Source organism: Budorcas taxicolor, chromosome 22 (assembly GCF_023091745.1).
Source record: "Budorcas taxicolor isolate Tak-1 chromosome 22, Takin1.1, whole genome shotgun sequence".
In the NCBI taxonomy this organism is placed as follows: Eukaryota; Metazoa; Chordata; class Mammalia; order Artiodactyla; family Bovidae; genus Budorcas; species Budorcas taxicolor.
The window spans coordinates 29,447,253-29,469,123 of NC_068931.1; the positions used below are offsets into that span (position 1 = coordinate 29,447,253).

General features: G+C 39.4%; 1 protein-coding gene across 1 annotated transcript in view; it reads left to right on the forward strand.

Annotated features, from left to right (window-relative positions):
* The window catches only part of CDH2 (cadherin 2), a 238,397-nt gene that overhangs the window by 181,652 nt on the left and 34,874 nt on the right, over nt 1–21,871 (forward strand). The window contains exons 6-13 of the mRNA XM_052660373.1: nt 739–883; nt 3,157–3,329; nt 12,097–12,234; nt 12,914–13,099; nt 15,582–15,835; nt 17,251–17,393; nt 20,203–20,436; nt 20,729–20,962. Coding sequence (XP_052516333.1) covers nt 739–883; nt 3,157–3,329; nt 12,097–12,234; nt 12,914–13,099; nt 15,582–15,835; nt 17,251–17,393; nt 20,203–20,436; nt 20,729–20,962 — 1,507 coding nt within the window. The remainder of the gene's footprint in view (nt 1–738; nt 884–3,156; nt 3,330–12,096; nt 12,235–12,913; nt 13,100–15,581; nt 15,836–17,250; nt 17,394–20,202; nt 20,437–20,728; nt 20,963–21,871) is intronic.

The following is a 21,871-nucleotide window of genomic DNA, read 5'->3' on the forward strand; positions in this document are numbered from 1 at the left end:
AAAATCATAGAAGCATCGCCTTTAAAAAGAAACAATTCAGTGGAACACTACACAGCCTTTGAAAAGGTTGAAATGGTTTTCTATGTGCTGGATGAAAAGATTTTGAAGATATTTTGCCAAGAGTAACTGACTGATTACATTTGTTTAAAAAGGAAGAGAAAAGATAAAATTTCTAGAAGACCTGTAATACTGAGAACTCAACCTTGGGAGAGGAACAAACTGTCTTATGTACTTTTACTGTTTATGAGTGAATGACTTTTACAATAAAAAGAGTCAAAATTCCATGTGCACACTTCATTCTTTCCGAATTCTCATCTTTTCTCTTGTTCTCTATGACTCCTTTAGGCCAGTTCCACATTTTTAATTACCCTGACTCTTTTGTATGGATTTAGCGAAAGGATTTGGAAGCTGGACAGAACTGGCTTAGGACAGGGGCTCTGTCAATAAACTGAGTAAAGTTACTTAGCTTTTCTGAAGCTTGATTTCTTTGCCGTCAAAGGTGGATCGTTTCTGCTTCACTCTTTTGTATACAGATTAGAGTCATAGAGCTCTGAGCCAGATGCCTATCAGCTGTATCTCCCTTAATAATATAGTTTGGCTAACTTGAATTTTGATGGGAAGAATAGCTTTTGGTTTTCATCCATCTGTGCTGTTTATGGCTATGGTTATGGTATCTTTTATCTTCTCACAGGAGACCTAAATCCATTAAATCATTTCATTTTCTAATTACTCTTGCAGTTGAGGGCACATGCAGTGGATATTAATGGAAACCAAGTGGAGAACCCCATCGACATTGTCATTAACGTTATTGACATGAATGATAACAGACCTGAGTTCTTACACCAGGTTTGGAATGGGACAGTTCCTGAGGGATCAAAGCCGGGTAAGTTGGAAGATCATAATTTGGAGGTTCCTTGAGGAAATACAGTATTATCCAGCACTCGTATATAAGCTAAATGAGAAATCACATGAGCCTTTAGTGTCATTTTCTTTCATTCATGCTGCTTTTAGGCAAGACTTAATTCATTATATTTAATTTTTTTAATTTAATTTTGAATTTAAGAAAGCCTCGACATTTAAACTTAATGCTCTATATTTCCTTCACCGTCTATACTGGTTTGTACTTAAGCCAAATTATAGATATAACTGTGTCTTAAACTGGCACTTTTCCTGGTTCAGATACGCTTGTCTGTATCTCATAAGAGTAGAGGGGTGGGGGCAGCTGGGGTGGGAAGACAGGGCTGTGCAGGAAGTTCAACCATCTGTGGCTCTGTCTGAGTCACATTTTAGAGTCGAGTTCGTCGGTATTTTAAAATACAGGAAAAAAAAATCAAAGCATGTTAAACATATCTTAACTAAAACACAAGGCTTATACATATATTCTAAGGATAAATAAACGTTGTGCTTTTTTGGCTGGGGAAGGCTTTTGGTTTTTTAAAATCGTTCATTGGTCCTTTTTCCTCTATTATTTCCAATTTTATCAGAATTATCATTTCATAAAAACTACCAAGAGTTAATCATTACAGCTATATTTACTATGCGTATGTGCATGCATTTCCATAAAGCCTTCCCGTAAATAAATGACTCTGAATGATCAGGAAATGTAAAGACATTTCATGAGTCGATTTCCTGCATTTGTCCTGTAAGTTTGAAAACATCCTTCTAGGCAAGATTTGATAGAGTCATGAATCTTAAGTTAAACTAAAATGCAATGTTGTAAGCAATATTTTGGTTCAAGATTCCAAAACACATTTTTTGTTTTGTTTTGTTTTAACCATTCATTCAACAAATGTTTATAGAGCACATACTGTATGCCAGACATTGCTCCAGCACTGTAGATACAGCCGTGATAAGTTAGCTGTGCCCTGTTGGAGCTTAAAATCTAATAGAGGAGAACAGTAAAAGGCAAACAAGTGAGCAAATGTTTTAGGGAAAAAAAGAAAGTTTTGGAAAAAAAATAATCAAACTTGGCACATAGTCAAATAGGATGTCTTGTTCAGAAGGACAAGCTCTGAAAAGAGATTTGAAGTATGTGAACAAGCCTTACTTAATTCTGGGGCAAAAAAAAAGAAAAAGTACCCTGTAGAGGGAACACTGGCTATAAAGGCACTACATCAAACTGATCTTAAGAGTACTAAAGAAGAAGGTAGCCTGGAGATGTAACAGTTTATAATCCAAGTCTTACAAAAATTGCATGGAACGAACCATCTTAAATAATAACATTTTCTCTCTACTTCTCAGTTGCAGTTTGTCTAACTAGTTTGAATGCATTTGATCGTAATGCTTTGTAGACTTCCTTTCCACAATATCTAATAAATTTGAGTCCCTGAGTTTGTTACAATGTTCTTTTAATCTCCTCGGAAATAATGAACCCAGTGCAAAACCCCCTATTCAGTGTACCAAAACAGTCATGCATGGAATGATTCCTCATGACCTCAGTAAATGGAGTATGTGTTGTTAAGCACTTGGCTTACTTTCAGAAAGTGACTTAGGCTTTGTGGAGAATCGTACCCCACATGTCATTTTAGATTCTACTGCACAAAGGGAAAAAGATGGCAGAGGGAAGGAATCAGTGGCCGTAAAAGATGTTTCAAATGATATCTATGTTACTTATTATTTGCATTTTATATAAATGAAGGGATATATAAGATATATATCTGAAGGGATCCTTTCTTTGAATCATATAGTGATTTTGTCTTTTAAGTATATGGAAACATTTAGTCTTTATACATCTGTAAAAAAAAAAAAAATTTAACAATTTTCCTTTCAAGCAACTCAACTATATTTTATATTTTTTGAAGTGAGTTCTGTTCTCATCAATAGTGTTTTAATCAAAGCTAAATGATTAAATGTTGGTCTGAAAAAGTAGAAAGGGACTTCCTTGGCAATCCAGTGGTTAAGATTTTGCTTAAAATCCCTGGTCAGGGAGCCAAGATCCCACGTGCCTCTTGGTCAAAACACCAAAACATAAGATGAGAGCAATACTGTAACAGATTTGCTAAAGACTTTGAAAATGGTCCACATTTTTAAAAACAGAAGTTATTTTGTAAACAAAGAAAAAGTGAAATGAAGATTGATGAAGAAGGTAAATATCCCTTCTGTTTGGGAGACACTGACATGAAAGGCAACCATTCATTTTCCATGTCTGTTGTCTAGGAACATATGTGATGACAGTCACTGCGATTGATGCTGACGATCCAAATGCCCTCAATGGGATGTTGAGGTACAGAATCCTGTCCCAGGCGCCAAGCACCCCTTCGCCCAACATGTTTACAATCAACAATGAGACTGGGGACATTATCACGGTGGCAGCTGGACTTGACAGAGAAGTAAGCCAACCGAAATCTGTATTGAATTTGCTTGTAATCTTAAAAGTGCACTGGCTCACATCTATCTTGTCTCCAGGCTCAGTGGAGACAAAAAAAGTCCCCCTGCCAATGCAGGAGACTCGGGTTTGATCCCTGGGTTGGAAAGATCCCTTGGAGAAAGAAATGACTCCAATATTCTTGCCTGGAAAGTCCCATGGACAGAGGATCCTGGTGGGCTACGATCTCCGGGGTCACAAAGAGTCGGACACGACTGAGCAACTGAGCACACACAGAATAACATCTCCACAAGATTATTCATGTGTTCATGGTCATGAAGAAATCGACTGTACTCTTTTACAGAATTTCAAGTTGGTTAAATGATGTCTGTAAACTGGATAAATCATTGCTGGTCCATGTAATATTTAGGGTGGTCATTGACTAAGTTAAGCCAGTAAACTTCTGGTATCTACTTTTTGAACTTCTTCGCATTTTCTGTTTTCCCTCATACTCAAAGGATTTGATGAGAAATTAAATTTAAAATCGTGCCCAAATCAAGCGTACATACATTTAGGATAATTTTTAACATTCGTATTTTGAAGAGGCTACAAATGACACGTGTGATGAGGTTTTTTTTGTAATCCTTGATGTAGTACAGAAGAGATGATCACCTTCTCTTTAAGATGAACTTAACAGGTTTGAACACCAAGAACTGCCTGCGTTCCACTGACAGGGCTTTAAAGTTATAAACACAGAGAAACACACTTCTGGCATATACTTTGTTGTAAAGGCATACGGTGTTGACAGTATTGAAATGTTATGGCGGATCACAGTCTGAGAAGGAATAGGTGTTTCATTCCTTCTAGACGGGCCGTCTCGCTCTGACAGAGCTGAGCCCACCACGCTGTGGCATCCTGCTGTGTTCTGTTCTCATGATTCCTTCTGCCAGGAACATCTTGCCTGTTTTTGTTGATCTTGAACCCTCCAGTTCCTCACGTTGCCATTCAAGCCCTGCTTATATCCTTTCCTGAAAACTCCAGCCCTACTGAATTTTCCTATACTCTTTCTCCATTCTGTTCTAGCCATTTTCTTAGCGATTCTCAAGGTCATTGTTGACCATCAGTAATCATGGTGTGAGTGAATTATCAAAGTGCCGACTCATAGAGATCTGTGCCTGTAGGTTTCTAGCTGAGCCAGCTTCTATCATTAATGAGACCTCGTATTATGCGTATCAAAAGGAAACATTAGACCTACCATCATAAATATTATTGACAAGGATTTTAGGGCTCGGTTTTTATGGCATTTTATTTGTCTTAGTAAGTAGCATCCACTGGAATTGGATCAAAGAAAACATTACTATTTCAATTCATTATGTACGTAAGATAGAGGTGGCAACACTTTAATAAAGTAATATGAGCCAATCAAGATTACTTAATTCACAGTTGAGCCCAGAGCCTTCCTTAGGAGTCAGATGGATGGCTAGTATGGTATTTATGCCTGTTAACTCCCAGGTGCCAACAGCTCTTGCTCTAGGAATATTTCGCACCAGAGATTGCTGAAATTTAGCTTTTGCAGTAGCACCTTTAGTTCAGTGATATCTGGAACATGTATATCTTTTCACCTCTTCCATTGCTGTATAAAATACTATTCTTAAATGTCAATAGATTCAGCATGAATACTGTATTTTACAGGAAAATATAGCATTTTTTTTAATATTCTCAGGAGTGCCAGGCTGCTCACATCCTAAGGAGGTATATAGCTCATCTCCCAAACCTAATATTTCTCTTTCATTTCACACTCTCATTGTGAGATACAGAAATGGGACTTCATCTTGTTTTCATATAGTACTATTCCTATCACATTTAGCCTGGCTGTTTTATGAAAGGCAAGAGGCATAGAGAATGAAAGATAGCTTTGTCAAAGCAAACCAACCGTATTTAAAAATCAAAGAGACTGTATTTAGTTTAGGGGGTGAAAGTTGCAAATCAGGCTATACTTTGGTTAAGTATATCTTGCAGTGGCCGGAAGCAACTATGCACAACCCGATGAAATGAAAGTGGACATGAATGCAAAGCTATAGAATCACAAGTTAGATACAGCATGAGAAATTGCTTCTTGACAATGACGCTATTAAACACAACAGTGAGTTACTAGGGAAAACAATGGAAAACCTTCCTTTTCTGAAAGTCATTTAACATGGCAAAATATATCTATGTCAGATGGTTTATGGTAATTCTGCCTGAGGCCAGGGATAAATTATGCTGACTTCTCCAGGCCTCATGTAAGCTGGAGATGCTTTTATTTCTATTAGACTTCACAGTTTTCTTTCTGTCCAAAGTCATTTCCGTTGTCATCCTCCCGAGATGGACGACACCTTTAAGGGATTGAACTCCTAATCATTGAAATGCTTACTGCGATTTAGCTTTTTAATTTCCTTTCATCTCCAGGTTTTAAAAAATGCTAGTTCTTGGGGTTCTACAGACCTAAAGCTTCACCACGACACTCGCCAGTCTTCAGTTTTTTAATCTCCATCTGATTTCTTTTACTTTTTATCTTTTCGTTTTCTAAATATATTTTTAAATTTTATTTTCTTAAAGTATAGTTGTTTTACAGTGTGTTAATTTCTGCTGTACAACAAAGTAATTCAGTTATATATATGTGTGTTTGTGTGTGTGTGTGTGTGTATATATATATATATATATATATATATATGTATGTATGTATAAAACGTGCCGTGCTATGCTTAGTCGCTCAGTCATGTCCAATTCTTTGCGACCCCATGGACTAGAGCCTGCCAGGTTCCTCTGTCCATGGGGTTCTCTAGGCAAGAATACTGGAGTGGGTTGTTGTTTCCTCCTCCAGAGGATCTTCCCAACCCAGGGATCGTACCCAGGTCTCCCCCATTGCAGGCGGATTCTTTACCAACTGAGCCACCAGAGAAGCCCCTTGGGGATTCTCAGGTGACTCAGTGGGAAGAATCTGTCTGCCACTGCAGGAGCTGCTGGAGACACAGGTTCTATCCCTGGGTGGGGAAGATCCCCTGGAGGAGGAAATGGCAAACCATTACGGTATTCTTGCCTGGAAAATCCCATGGTGGGCTACAGTCCATAGGGCTGCAAAGAGTGAGACACGCTGAGCAGCTGAGCACACATGCACACATGTATATGGCTCATTACTGGACAGTGAGTCTAGCACCTTGTGCTTTATAGTAGGCCTCGTTGTTTATCAGTCTGACTTCTTGTTGCCTGACTTGGTGGTAACCATTCCTGGCATTTTCTTCTTTTCTCCAGCTTTTATATGTCCATCTCCTGCCCTTTTTGGTCAGGACTACTGATGAGTTACCCTCTGCTTCATTAGGTTTGAATAATTCTGGCTTTGCCTGGTATGGGCTATTTGACCTTTAGTGTCTTAACCTGAAACCTCAGCTCCCCCATCTGTAAAGGGAGGTAGTAATATTACATCTGCTTCATGGGATGATTGGAAGGATTACATAGCCCGAAGCATATAGCCTTCAGCACAGTGTCCAGTGCATGTTAGCTCTCCTTTTCCCGTGGCCATCACAGATCTAGCCTCAACATCCAGTGGGTGATCACATCACTTTGACTTCTCATAATTTTTTCTCATGACAGTGAAAGAATTACACTTCCTGTTTTCCAAGCCAAGTAATACGTTCACTTGGGCTCTCAATTCTGAGTTCTTTCCTAAAAGAATGTTCTCTTGTCTTCTCTGGTCTTGGTCTTGCCTCCCCTGAAGGGTCTTTCCTAGAAACCCGACTGGTTCCTTCATAATCCTCGACCAGCTGTCTCCCCTCTGGTTGAAGGGCTCTCCAGGACCCACAGCCTGAAGTCAGAGCTCTTCAACGTGGTGCCCCAGACCCTCTAGCATGCTGGTCCCAAAGCCTTCCTTAGTCTGAGCTCCTAGAATTCTTTACTTCCTGCTAGGAAGCCAGTGATGGCCTCCGCCCATTCAACCACATGCCCGTCCTTGTACAGATCTGAGCTTCTCTGTTCTGTCTGTTGTTTCTTCTGCCTGAAGATTCCTTTGCCATCTTCCTCTAGAGCGGGCTAATACCCGCTCTCTGAGAGCTGGCCCTCAGCCCCTCCCTGGGATTCCTACCCATAACGGCCTGTGTTCCTCCAGATATACAGACTGTGTTCCAGGGACATCTTATCTGCTTTCCAGCTCCTGATATTCAATGAGGTCCCTGTGTTCCTCTTCTTTTCACCCTGAACAGAAACCTGGAAGAAAAGTTCAAGTTATTAGATTTTCTTCTTCGTGTCAACACCAGACTCTGAAGGGCAGCCATACTTGCCCTTCACTGTCACCCGTTCTTGGTCTCCTTGGAATCTGGCTTTCCACCTGCTCCCCTGTCTCAGGACACACTCAGGCCATGCATTTATTGGGGAGCCCTCACATAGTGCAGCAGTTAATGGTACAGACTCTGGAATCAGAGAGAGCTGGATTCAAGTCTTTTTTCTGCTATTTCCAGCTCATGTCAGTGGGTGCTTCCCTGCTCCACTAAGCCTTGGTTTCCTACTCTGTAAAATGAGGATAAAAATAGTCCACTTGCCTTATCAGTTTATTTTGAGACACAACATAAAGTGTGGCTCATACTTAGTGCTCATTCTCAATAGATGGCATTTTTTATTATCAAGGCCCAGAGAACAATGCCAGCATACAGTAAGCATTCAAAAAATGTTTAGCCTACAAATTTATAAGGTAGATAGTACTGTCAGCCCTACCTCACAGATGAGGGAACTGGGGACTTTGCATTTAAGAATTTGAACAGGGTCACAAACCTGCACTTCCCTCCTAGGATCTCATGATATTATTACTTACTTGTCCATCCCCTAACCCAATGCATCCAAAAGCAAACCTGTCATCTCCCTAAACCTGTGCTTCCTGAGGAATTTCCAACATGACCAGCGCCCCCCCCCCCCCCCCCAGTTTCCCAAGATCACGATCAACTTCATTGTGCCCTGCTATCCGTCCCCTGATTGATTTAATCAAGTTCTTCTCAGTTTACCCACCAAGTTCATCTTGCATTTATTCTTCCCTCTAGGCTTGGAGGACTGGTTGAGATGCACCTCTTAAAGACTGTTCCCATCATTTCTTCCTGCTTTTACTATGGTTGCATTGCACATTTAGCCACATGATCCATTCATATTTGTCGCTTTCATTTGTCTCTTGCTCTTAATGGCAGCAAGGCTATCTCTGGTTTTGTATATTATTTTATTCAGGTAAATGCTACATTGCCTGGCATCCAGTAGACATTCATTAAATGTGTGCCAAGTGGATGACGGAATGTTCTCACCTCTTCATTCACTTAGAGCACTCTAGTTCAGTGCTGTAGTGTCAAATGTATGCTGCACAAGTATAGTGATGTTAATTGATACATCTAGAGAAAGCCAGAGAGCCCCAAGTCTTTTAGATGCTTACTCCATCAGGTAGAGACTGCCAGAGCACAAGCATTGTATCGGCTTTATTTTTAGTCATGTTCATGGTCAGTGGTGCTAGTTTTCTGTTTACAGTACTTTTATAATAAATCGTTTCTTAAAAGAGAGTTCCTGTCAAGATAAATAGTAAGTGACTCATGCTGTGGAAAGATGAGGATATAACAGAATTGAGAAGATGGCATATGAATCAGTTTCATAGTTTGGGAAACAATGAGCTAGCTTATGCTCCTGGTATATATTTTAATGAATAAATGATAGCTAACCATGTAAATAAGATGGTTTTTCCCAAACTTGAAATTGTTCTTATAGTAGCACACAAGGTCCAAGGCTTCTCATACATTCATCCATCCAGCCACAAATTCAAAAGCATTTGTTCCTTGCTTATACTGTGGCAAGCATTAGATTCTATACTAGGGGCATAAACATCTGCAAAGCAGTGACCCTGAGGAGGGATTTGTGTACATGTATGTAGCTGGGGAAGACAGACAGACAGACTAATAACAGCCTCTTAAAATGGAAACAGTGATAGAGGTATGTCCTGAGCTGGAAAAGAACTCTTCCTCAAGGACTTTCAGAAATCATCTCTGGGGTGACTTTAAGCTTCCTGCTTGCCAGACTCAGAAAAAGGGGAAAGGATGTTCTGGGCCACGGTTTCTCAACCTTGGCGCTATTGACCTTTTGGACAGGATAAGCCTCTGTTGTGGGGGCCTGTTCTGTGCATGTAGGGTGTTTAGTAGCATCTATGGTCTCTGCACATTAGATGTCAGTAGCATCGCCCAGCTGTTACAAGCAGAAATGTCTCAGGATATTGACAGATGTCCTTGGGGATGATGAGGGTAGGGGGCAAAATCACCCCAGTTGTAAAACAGTGGTTTAGGCTGAGGAAAACGCAAGTGCAGTTGCATAGAGATGTGACAGGCGTTTGAAGATTGGGTTGGCCAAACATTTGTGTGTGTCAGTGCCATCTTATGGTCAAACCCAAATGACCCTTGTGGCCAACCCAATACAGACAGCTCAAGATATGGGGTGAGCAAATGGAAAGTGAGAGCTTTGGTGGGAAAGGGGAGTCAGGGGCTGGAAGAACTGACCACAAGGAGAGGAGTTGAGATTTTATCCTTTCTAGAACAGAAAGCAAGGAAATGTTTTTAAGCAAAGTTCCCTTGAGCAGACACAGGACTATGAGGGTGGGAAATCAACTTCTTATGAAATCTAAATGTCAGTCATTCAGAACTAGAGGCCCAGTGACTAAATTAGGCAAGAGCTCTAAATAGTTTGGTAGTAAAACATAGACTGTCGTGTCTTCCTTACTAAATGTAAAATTGTTTTACCAATCAGGCAGTTAAATTCAGACTATGTTATTTAACAAGTTGTCATTTTTCTTTACTTGAAGAAACACTGTATTTTAGAAATAACAATGTTCTTTTGTAACTTAGAATTCTCAAGACTAGCTTGCAGCAGTAGGAAATTTCAAGTATTAGCTATTGATCCCAATATTTCAGCTCAGTGGAAAATTGGGCCTATTATACTTATATAATTCTAAAGATCTTTGTAAAATATTATATTAACAAAATCCATTATCTCCAGATAATGCCGATGTATGTTTTTTATCTTCGGTAAAAATATTTATATTTTTGATAATGCTCATCTGTTTCTGAAAATGACAGCCAACAAAAATGGCATTTCAAAGTCATAACAATTTTTTTTATTTTTCATGACTTTCAGCTGGGAGGTTGAACAGAATACCCTACAAAATTCTCTTGATAACCATGAGAGCATTAAGCTGAAATGACACTCTTGATTGGGAATGGAAATCATTGAGAAATATTTTAGTCTATGTAAGCATTATGGTGAGGGCTTATGGGTTAAGAAAAATTAAAATGGCTCAACCAGCCCTATTCCTTTGTTTCTCTCTTCCATTCAAAAAAGTGGGGTATTTTTTTTTAAGACAAATGAAAAGGAATGGAAATAAACAACTGCTAAGAGATTGGCATAGCGGTGGGCAGGCTAAAAATTGAATGTGTGAGGTTTGACTTTCACTCTTAGCCCTTCTTTGCCTTGCCCACAAACATCTAAAGCAAAAGCTATAATTTGTGTCTGTTCTCTCACAGCTCCCAAAATCCCTCAAGAATGGTCATTCATAATGTGAGCTATACTTAGAATTAAGGGAAATGGTCTTTGCAGTGACCATTTATTTTTTTGTATGAAGAAGTGAGTTTAATTGTTCAGGATGTTTTAGCATTTTTTAATGATCTCTATATTTTTTATCTGTGCCAATTTCCATGGAGATTTCAAATGATCTTAGGTATTTGTTTTGTTTGGTTTAGTTTAGTTGCTAAGTCGTGTCCGACTCTTGTGATCCCATGGACTGTAGCCCGCCAGTTTCCTCTGTCCATGGGATTCTCCAGGCAAGAATACTGGAGTGGGTTGCCATTCCCTCCTCCAGTTTGTTTTGTTTAGGTTTTCCTAGTATAAAACTAAGTCAGCCAGTGCTGTAGACTCTCAGACATGCTCAGGATTTTTCTATTAGGTGCATTACAACTGACCTTGGCTCCTCTTTAAAAAGTTCAATCTGGTATTTGAAAGCAGTGACACAAATTTGATATTAACCATCTATGTGAAAATATATCCATATTCATCATAGGTCTGTGGACTCAGTGAGTGTTGTACTCAAATAAAGGTCCACTGAGGGGGCAACTATTAAATACCTACTAGGTCCCAAGATGAAGAATATAAACAGAAACCCTTTGTTTTGGTCTTCACTTCATTTAACAATATATCTCTCCTCTATAGTTGTAAATAGTGTGCTCTGAAGGAAATTAGAAGAAAATACTGCATCAAGTTTGCTATAATAGAAGGAACATATGTAAAGATATATAAAAGGAAAGCATATATACTTTATGAATTATATATGCTTTCTTCTCCCTCTCAAGTTTCTTGATTGTTTTTAGTAGCCTGAACTGGGTAGAAATTAACATCTGAGAAAGTAAATACAAACTACATGACTCAAATGCTTGATGACAGTGTTGTGAAGTTTGGAAGAAAAAGAAACACTGAAACCAGATGGAAATTTCGGCTTAGCAGCGAATTTCACACATCTGCCACACGTTCCTTTCCGCCAGTCGAGGTGAAAACATCCAGTTAAATCTCTCTAGACAAGCACCAGACCTGTGCTTCACAAGTTAAAGTAAACTCCACTTGGGAAATTTCAAGTCCTGTTAATCAGAGTGAATAATGCCGTGCTTTTCTGGGTGTAATCAAGAGCCACTTACCTAACAACTGTGATGTCTTCTTGAGGAATTCGTTTCATTTAAGTTGTTCTCTTTATGTCTTTTTAGAAAGTGCAACAGTATACGTTAATCATTCAAGCTACAGACATGGAAGGCAATCCCACATATGGCCTTTCCAACACAGCCACGGCTGTCATCACGGTGACGGATGTCAACGACAATCCTCCGGAGTTCACTGCCATGACAGTAAGTACAGACTGTCGCTCGCAGAGCGCGAGGCCTATGGTTCATTACCGTGAAGTTTCGTCATGAATAATAGATGTGTTAGATAGAGCTGGAACTTACCTCACTGTAGAATGGCTACTGATTCCCATGTTTTCTGTCATTTACACCAGAGTTTTAAATGAGGCACCAAACTAATTTATTTTTTGTCCTCTCCAAGTCCACTGATAAAGTTATTAAAACATCCTGCCTGGAAGAAATGCCCTAAATAGACGTTAGGCTGTTTTAACAAAATATTTATAAATATCTTAAGGTGCACAAACCATGTGACTGATTGATGCTACTTTGTCAGCAGATAATTATCTCTTGGCTAAAATGATTTCCTTCAGACAAGTCCGTCCTTCTGACGACCACTCATGAATCATCCACATACCCACAGAATTTACTATTAATGAAATTAATTTTAATTTTAATGAAACTATAACATAATTTGGAAAAAAAATAATTTGAGGGCTGCACGGAGTTATAGTATTTTTAAAGTCAAACATAAATGCTGTGATTACCTGCATTACTAATCTCCTCGCTTAGTGTGGATAATAAAGATTTAATGGGGCAGTAAAATCCGGGCAGTGTGATCATCGAGACACGCCGTCCTTCAGGGGTGCCCGTCGCTGCTCTGAATCAGCTTTGTCTTTCCTTGCAGTTCTATGGTGAAGTCCCTGAAAACAGAGTGGATGTCATAGTCGCTAATCTAACAGTGACAGATAAGGATCAGCCCCACACGCCGGCCTGGAACGCCGTCTACAGAATCAGCGGTGGAGACCCCGCCGGCCGCTTTGCCATTCAAACTGACCCCAACAGCAACGACGGCTTAGTCACCGTAGTAAAAGTAAGTGCCGTGGTCTCTCTGATGGCCACTCGGCCACGACCGTATGTGCCTCCCACCCCTTAGTTTCGTATTGACTCAGGACATTTTCTTTCAACCGTCTCTATGCTGTGCTTAGTCACTCAGTCACGTCCGACTCTTTGCAGCCTGCTAGGCATCTCTGTCCATGGGGATTCTCTAGGCAAGAATACTGGAGTGGGTTGCCATGCCCTTCTCCTAAGGATCTTCCCAACCCACCGATCGAACCCAGGTCTCCCACATTGCAGGCAGATTCTTTACCATCTGAGCCACCGGGGAAGCCCCTCTCTAAATCAGAGTTAATGTATTTGGGGGAGTCACGTTTGTTCTTTTTTACTTATGTTGATGCCAAGACCAACGTAGTCTCACTCTCTCCCCGGAATATGATTGATTTTCAATCATCCAGGTGTTTTAACAGTGAAGATACAACAATCCTCAGCAGTGTTAACAGTCAGTGCAGTGAATGTGTTAGTGTTATGTTGTGGAATTTTATATGTGTATATATATACACACACACATATATGTAACATCTCTTTATTTTATTTATTTTGACTGTGTCGTGCTGTCTGGCATGTGGGATCTTAGTTCCCTGACTAGGTATTGAACTGGTGCCCCATGCATTGGGAGTCTTAACCTAACCACTGGACCACTAGGCAAGTCCCGCATCATAGAGTTTTGATGGCCAACTGATACTTGCATACTATTTTTATGTCTACAGGCTGCTTTTAGAGTATTGGCTTAGGGAACAAACCAGAAAATACCACCAGTGTATAAGTAGATGAGTGTAGGCGATGAGAGGGCCTACGCTCTTAAAAGGTTTTGAATTTACTTTGCCGTTTTTAAATGCCATTTTTAAGAAATTGGTTCTTCTAATTTTTCATTGTCAAAAAGTAAAACAAAGCTGAATTCTGGAAGTAAAAGGGATGTTACCTTCATGTGTAGCAAATAGACAGTGCTAATGGAAAACCTCTGTGAAGTGAGCATCTCTTTCTACCCACCCAGGCAAGAGTTTGCTTCTTTGCCTCCCATTCCAACATTCTTGGGCTTCCCAGGTGGCCCTGGTGGTTAAAAATCTGCCTGCCAATGCAAAAGACGCAGGTTCAATCCCCGGGTTGGGAAGATCTCCTAGAGGAGGAAATTGCAACCCACTCTAGTATTCTTGCCTGGAAAATCCCATGGACAGAGGAACCTGGAGGGCTACAGTCCATGGGTCTCAAAGAGTCAGACATGCCTGAGTGACTAACAGTTTCACTTTTTTCCAAAGATTTTAGATAAGTGAACATTGTCAGCGATGTTTCATGAGTCTAGTACACTCACTCAAAAGAATTCTGTAGTATTTCCTGGCTTCTTTGCTGTCTTGTTTAAAATAATTCAGAAAGGGAAGTTGAACTGGGGATTTTAGAGGGAGAGTAAAAAAACTTAAACTTTTGAATCAGAGTTGAGGAGGTGGTCTAGGTGGAGAAGCTAGTGTGGTCTGTGCTAATTTCATGACTTTTTCAGTAGCTTCTGCCCTTGGTCTTTCTTAGACTCCCCAGGATGGCAGGAGAGCTCTTTTTCTCATACTATTAATATTACTCACAGTAATGCTTATGGGTATCTTAACTGGAAGACCATCAATGAAATTAAGAGGGAAAGTCCAGTCTGGTCACTTGACTCCTGGTACGCTTTCTATTGACAATGAGATTCAGTGAAACTTTGAGAGCAAATGTTTACATTATCTGTGCATTGCCTTTATCTCGAGTGGCATGCTTAGATCTGGCATTTGTACAGACCAGTAAAATCCTCAAAATTACTTTGGAAAACAGCCATAGATTTAGTTTGCCAACTAAGGAAAAAATAAAAAGTCCTTCTACCTATGAACACTATTTTTTAATTGTATGTATGTGTGTACTCTAAAATGTATACTTGAAATTATGAATGAACTTTTAAATAGGAAAAGTTTAGCTTTGTGGGAAAAAAAAAAAATCACACTTTCTAATTTTTGTGTTGTCCACTTCCTTGCAGACTGTTTAAAAGCTTTCCTGGGTGAAGAATGGTCTTTGTACCAATGTTTGAGAGTACAGTTTAGACCATCATGTTCTCACTTAATCCCAGATTATTTAGTATTTTTTTAAAATTTTTTGGTAAACAACGCTGCTCTTAAGAATATGTAAGTTCTTAGATGTAGCTAAGTAAATGCAGTGTGCAATAGTAATAAGCATTATTTTGTGAACATAAGTCTTTGAAATGCACAAGGTACATAAACATCTTGTAGAAGTAGGTTACATTGTGATAAATATGTCAATCATTGGCCATGCTAATGCATGTTTTCCAGAAATTTGAGAGGAACATATGGTGTCGTGAATAAAAAATTAATGTTTTAGAAATGGAGTTACTAGAAGGATCAACTTCAAAATGCAAATATTCTTATTTCCTGCAAAAATATGGTTTCTCCTTTAAAAAAAATTTTTTTTTTTGGTTTTTCCAGCCAATCGACTTTGAAACAAATAGGATGTATGTCCTTACTGTCGCTGCAGAAAATCAAGTGCCATTAGCCAAGGGTATTCAGCATCCACCTCAGTCAACTGCAACTGTGTCTGTCACAGTTATCGATGTGAATGAAAATCCTTATTTTGCCCCAAATCCAAAGATCATTCGCCAAGAAGAAGGCCTTCACGCCGGTACCATGTTAACAACGTTTACTGCTCAGGACCCAGATCGATATATGCAGCAAAATATTAGGTATCAAATGCCATTTATGGTGTTTTTGCCATTTACATTATGTTCTATGCTGTGCATAAAATTTTTTCACCATTTGGGTGAGAAATTTTCATTAGCACCCATATTCCTTATTATAAGATTATTTTTAATTATTTGATGAAATTTTTTCAGTGGATCAATAAGTATATTAGACAGGAGATATATAAATGGATCTACTCTTTTATCATTTAAAGAAACAGAAGTTAGCCTCTTTTTTCTGTCCTTGCTCCTTTTAAAACATCTTTAGTAATAATTTACCCTGTGCTTTTATGCCAACCATCACAAAAAGCTTCTCCCATGAGTAAATAGGAGAGTCTCAGAAAGCTTATACCATTTATCTCTTTTCCATACATCAGGAAGAAAAGAAAACTCATGCCAGCACCAAGATATAAGAGCTAATTATTTTCATCCCTCACCTGTACAGTGGTTATAGGACTTATAAAATATATCTGTAAAGATTTCCAGCCTCAGCAAAATCTAATTTATCCTTCATGATGAGGGTTGGCAGAGCATACCCCACATGACTATTATCCATCGCTGGTGATGGTAATTTTTAAAATTAGCTCATATTTTATTTAACTCCTTTCAGTACTGTTGATAACAGATAACTGTTTATCTTCTTCTTCATTTCTCTGTACACTGGAATCAAGACAGATGAATAGCTAGTGAACAGGTGTATTGAACTCATGTAACTTTTTACCTCTCCAAATGGGATATGTTTTCCAATTCATACATTGGTTATCCAAGTTTGAAAAGCTCATCCCCACCCCAAATAAAAAAGGAGGTAAGCAAATACAGAGAAATCTACTCAGACCACAGGATTCCCCTTGAAGGGTATAGTTCTGAGGTTTGGCCCAGGTGGGCGATCCTAGGATAAATGGGATTATGGGAGCCGGGAGAGGAGGGTGGTCACCTCACTGTGACTGAATCCCCACCATGATAAGGTAGTAAATGTTTAAGGAGTGTTCTGTGATAGAAAATCAACTTCTATTATAATTTCTCTTAAGCCCTATACATTAGGGCTACTGCTCACTTAGAAGATATATTAGAACTATTTTATATGGACCGTTGCTCTCCTATGAACTAGATAAGAGCTCATAATGAGACCTGTCAAATCTGCCCTAGCCCCAACCCACAGTACAGAAACTGAGTTCCTCATCTTTCCCCCTACCACCTATGTAACGTTCACTTCATGCCTAGCCATGCAACACACAAACCATGTTGCCTCCCAAACCACTGCCACAGAAATGCTTGCATTACAGCTGTTTGTCCCAACCATCACCTACAGAAATACGAGTTAACACGCTGGTTGTGTCTGGGACTAAACCAGAAAAATCAGCTTCCTGTTTTAAATTTCATGTCAAAAGAAATAAACTTATTGCACTTTCATTTTGTAGGTACACAAAATTATCCGATCCTGCCAACTGGCTAAAAATAGACTCTGTGAATGGTCAGATAACTACCATTGCTGTTTTGGACAGAGAATCACCGAATGTGAAAAACAATATATATAATGCTACTTTCCTTGCTTCTGACAATGGTACGTAATTAAATATAGTCACTTTATTTGTCCTGGATGTTGTTAAAGAGAGTAGAGCCTCATCACAAATGCATCATCAGGAAATGAGGTTTTCTAGGAAACCCAAATTTCATTCCTTCTAAGGCGCCAATGACCTTCCCTCCTCTGAGGCCCCAGCTTCTATTTTTCATTTCCTTTGGGCTTTCTGTATTTGCTATCTTCTGCAGTGAACGCCCCAGGGTCCTCACACCCTCCGTGGTCACCTCGTATTGTGATCACAGGGCTTTGTAATTGTTCTGCCCTGCTACACCTTGATGGCACAGCCGACACACTGTTTTTCGAGGTGGTCATTTTAGATTTCTTCTAATCAGCATGTTTGCTACCATCAGTCTGTCTGTCTTTAGCATTTTTCCTCTAGTTCTCTAACTGTAGTCTGCCATGTCTAGGAAACTCTTAATTTCTTGCATAAGTTAAAATCATTGAATATTTGAGCTTTAGAATGTTGGTTTTGAAAAACATAAACATATAGTTTAGCATCTTTGTTTTTCTTTCTTGGTCTCTTCTGGATTCTAAATGGCCAAGGTTAATAGATAACACCTTTTTCTTTAGATCTATAACATAAAAGTGACTTACGTTAAACTGGAATTGGACTCGTTTTAGGTCTCAATATGATATGGTTTAAGAGTGAAGCTTTGAAATTCCACCTGACCTCCCCCTCCCCCCTGGATCCAGACTCCATTTATACGATTTTTCTAACTGCAGGATTAGCAATGAGGTTTTAAATCTGTCCATTTCCTTTTTCTGTTGAATACGGATAATGGTAGCAGTATGTAACTCATGTACAGGGGAAGATAACAAGGCTTGTATACATAAAACTTTTAAAACAGTGCCTGGCACAAACTATACACTCAAGTAATTATTTCTATGATGTGTAAATAGTTTTAAAACTAAATCACAGCCATCTTTTGAAACAGTTTTAATTTTGGACTGTGAATGTTAGCATCTAATAAAAATAGTAGGCTTTTGCTATTTGGTGGCCAAGATGTGCAGTTTGAAAAACATTGCCTGTCAACATTTTTTATAAGAACAGTTTCAAAGAACCATTCCTAATCCTGTATAAGATGATTCAATGAGATCATTATCTGTTATAAATCTACGAGGTGACAAGACCAAAGCAATATTTCTTATCCTTTCTAATGTGAGATCTACTGTTCACATATTTAGAGTTGAAACTTGGTGGGAAGCACTTCTGCCATTTCACATCAAAGCAGAGCATTTGTGTCTGTTTTACATTTTCTGTAAGTGGTAGCTTTCTCCACCCTGAAACTTACAGTAATATATCTTGCACCATTATGCTGAGATTTAAAGAGCTATAAAATTATATGTATATGTGTGAGTTGTGAGTTACAACCAGATTTTTCATTCACCAAGGTGGATTGTTTCCTAATTGAAAGGGTGTTTGATATGAGAGAAGTGAGCAGTTAAATCTGTGTAGCTGTGATGTTTTGCAAATGCATTCGACGTTAAATCACAAGGCTGGATTTAGAGCCCCAGTTCTGCTTCTTAATGTCTGGACAAGCCATTATAATCTCTATGCCTTCATTTCATTATTGATCATTGTTTTTGCTGCTTGCTATTCTGTGAAGTCGTTATGAGAGTCAAATAATATGAAATGTGATAATAAATATGAAAGTAATTCAAACTATAGGGAAACATAGTGGCCCTCGTGGTTAAACCACAGTATTAGAATATTGTAAACAGCCATGCTACCTCTCCATCTTAACCTCCCTGCTCTCAGAACCATCCGTATTCCTTAGAGAGGTCCACAGAGATTTCTCCTTGTCCTGTCCTGAGGAGTGTATGTGTGCATCTTCCCAGTTTCGTGACCTTGGGCAGGTCACTTAAGCCTCTGGGTCTCAGTATGCAGCCTTATTTAGAAAATTCCTGTATTTCTATTCTCTTAAGTGTATACAATATATATATTATATAGTTAAATATAATTATATTATATATTGTATATTCAAATATTATGTTTACATATAATAACATTTCCATTACGTTTATATATTTGTTATATATTTATTCATAAATATTTATAACATAGTAGAGTCCAACTCAAAAGATGAGATAAGTGTAGAGCTAACATGTTATAGTGGGTGGATCTGGGGTCAGGCAGACCCATCTCCACTAGCAGCCCCAATACTTCTAAGAGGATGCAACCATAACCAGTTTATAGAGACACTTAGGTTCCTGTCTGTTTAAACCAGCTTCATAGGATGGCAATGAAATGATGTATAGAGTGCAACCTAATGCTCTCAAGCAAGTGATCCGGCTCCTCCCCAAGACAAGGTCTGTGGGTCTGTAGACTGTTTCAATATTTCAGAGTTATGTCTGGGCTTGAAAAACACTCTGGGGTTCTTTCATGCACACATCTTGGTTCTCCATCAATGAGTAGGGTCCATGAGATCATGAGCCCGGGTTTCTGCCTGCTTACATCCCCCAGTGCCTAGAGGAGCCCACTGCACATGGGGGCACAGAGTAAGTTCAGCAAGGGCACAGGACCACACCTGGTGGGGATGGGGTCTTGTACATGCGCGTTGTTACCTCCCTCTGTGCCTGAACCTCCAGTGGGAGGAGTGCAGGGTCATCCTAGAAGAGGCGCAAGAAGTGGCCTTGTACCAAAACAGCAGAGATGCTGTGGCAACGAGACTTTTCCAAGGTTATACAGTGATAAGGGCTAGAAAGCTAGAAACTTTGAGAGTTTCACTGTAATTGAGACTCAAGGGAGAGAACTGCTGAGCATTGGTTTGTGATTTTTCTCCCTTTTTAGGAATTCCTCCTATGAGTGGAACGGGAACACTGCAGATCTATTTACTTGATATTAATGACAATGCCCCTCAAGTCTTACCTCAAGAGGCAGAGATCTGTGAAACTCCGGACCCCAATTCAATTAACATCACAGCACTTGATTATGACATTGATCCAAATGCTGGACCGTTTGCTTTTGATCTTCCTTTGTCTCCAGTGACTATTAAGAGAAATTGGACCATCACTCGGCTTAATGGTAAGGACAGATTCATTATTTGAATATATGTGCATCTGAGAGGCTTTGAAGCCCGGTATGAAAAGTCCATTTATCATCTTTCTCCTTAAATATATTTTAAAAGCTACTTAAAGTTTAAATAAGATATGAAAAGCCCTTAAAGCCAAAAAAAAAAAAACTTTACAGTGCAGAATGGTTGAAACCTGCTTTGTATGTACCCTTCGGTACATCATGCAGTCTAGAAAATGCTATGTGTTTTTGAATATTATGATACATAAACTCTCCGACTATATTTTTTCCCTTTATTGTATAGGTGATTTTGCTCAGCTTAACTTAAAAATAAAATTTCTTGAGGCCGGGATCTACGAAGTTCCAATCATAATCACAGATTCGGGTAATCCTCCCAAATCGAATATCTCCATCCTTCGGGTGAAGGTTTGCCAGTGTGATTCCAATGGTGACTGCACAGATGTGGATAGAATTGTGGGAGCAGGGCTGGGCACCGGCGCCATCATCGCCATCCTGCTTTGCATCATCATCCTGCTCAGTGAGTACTTGCCGGTGTTTCAGCTTGAAGACCTTTTGCTTCCAGGATGTTTAGCAAAGTAACTTTTTTCTTTACAGTTGGAAAATACAAAGCAGCTTTTTGCTTTTATTGGTTGAAATAGCCACATAACATATAAATGACGTGATTGGACCGCAGTACATTCACTGATTGTGGCTCTTGCCATCTCGTGGCATCCCGGATCCTGGCTGAAAGCTTTTGCCAGTGCTGCTGGGAGCCACGAAGGGTTCCTGTTTCCCAAAGAATGGAGTGGAGGCATGTGCTTTCATCTGAGTTTGAACTGGTGGAGCCAACATGTCTCTGTTGCTCTCTTCTCTAAGGAGTTTTTCTTTGCCGTAAAAATCTTCGTTTTTCCTTTTAGTTTCTTCCCTACATTTTTCATTCTTCATTTCTTTCATTGTTTCCTCCATAGTGGGCAGTGTGCTTGTTTTTTCTCATCCAAGCTTCCCATTCTGTTGGGATATCCCCTACTTCGTAGTCTATTTCTCTTTCATTTGCTACTTCTAGATAGTTCTTTTCTCTAGAATAGTTTGTCCTCTCCAGTTCTTGTACTCAGGGATATAGTACTGTTTGTTCCCAAACTGGTCAGTGCCCACTTGCTCCTTCACTTCCTTTGATAGTACTCTCTGCAAGAGACAGAACAAATCCTGAGACCGTCCCTATGCCGTCCCACCAGCTGTGCTCAATAAAAAGTAATTTTTATTGTTGCCTTTCAATGGAATCTAACAACTCTCTTCCATCTCTGAGCAATTTCTCACAGCCAAGCCCACTTTAGGATGAGGAAAACCCTGAGCATCTTTGCATGCACTTACCTGTTGGCAGCAAACTCAGCCAGCCCACCTCTTCCACTCCCGTTGCCGTTTTCTGATGCTGATCACTTGCAGAGCTGCA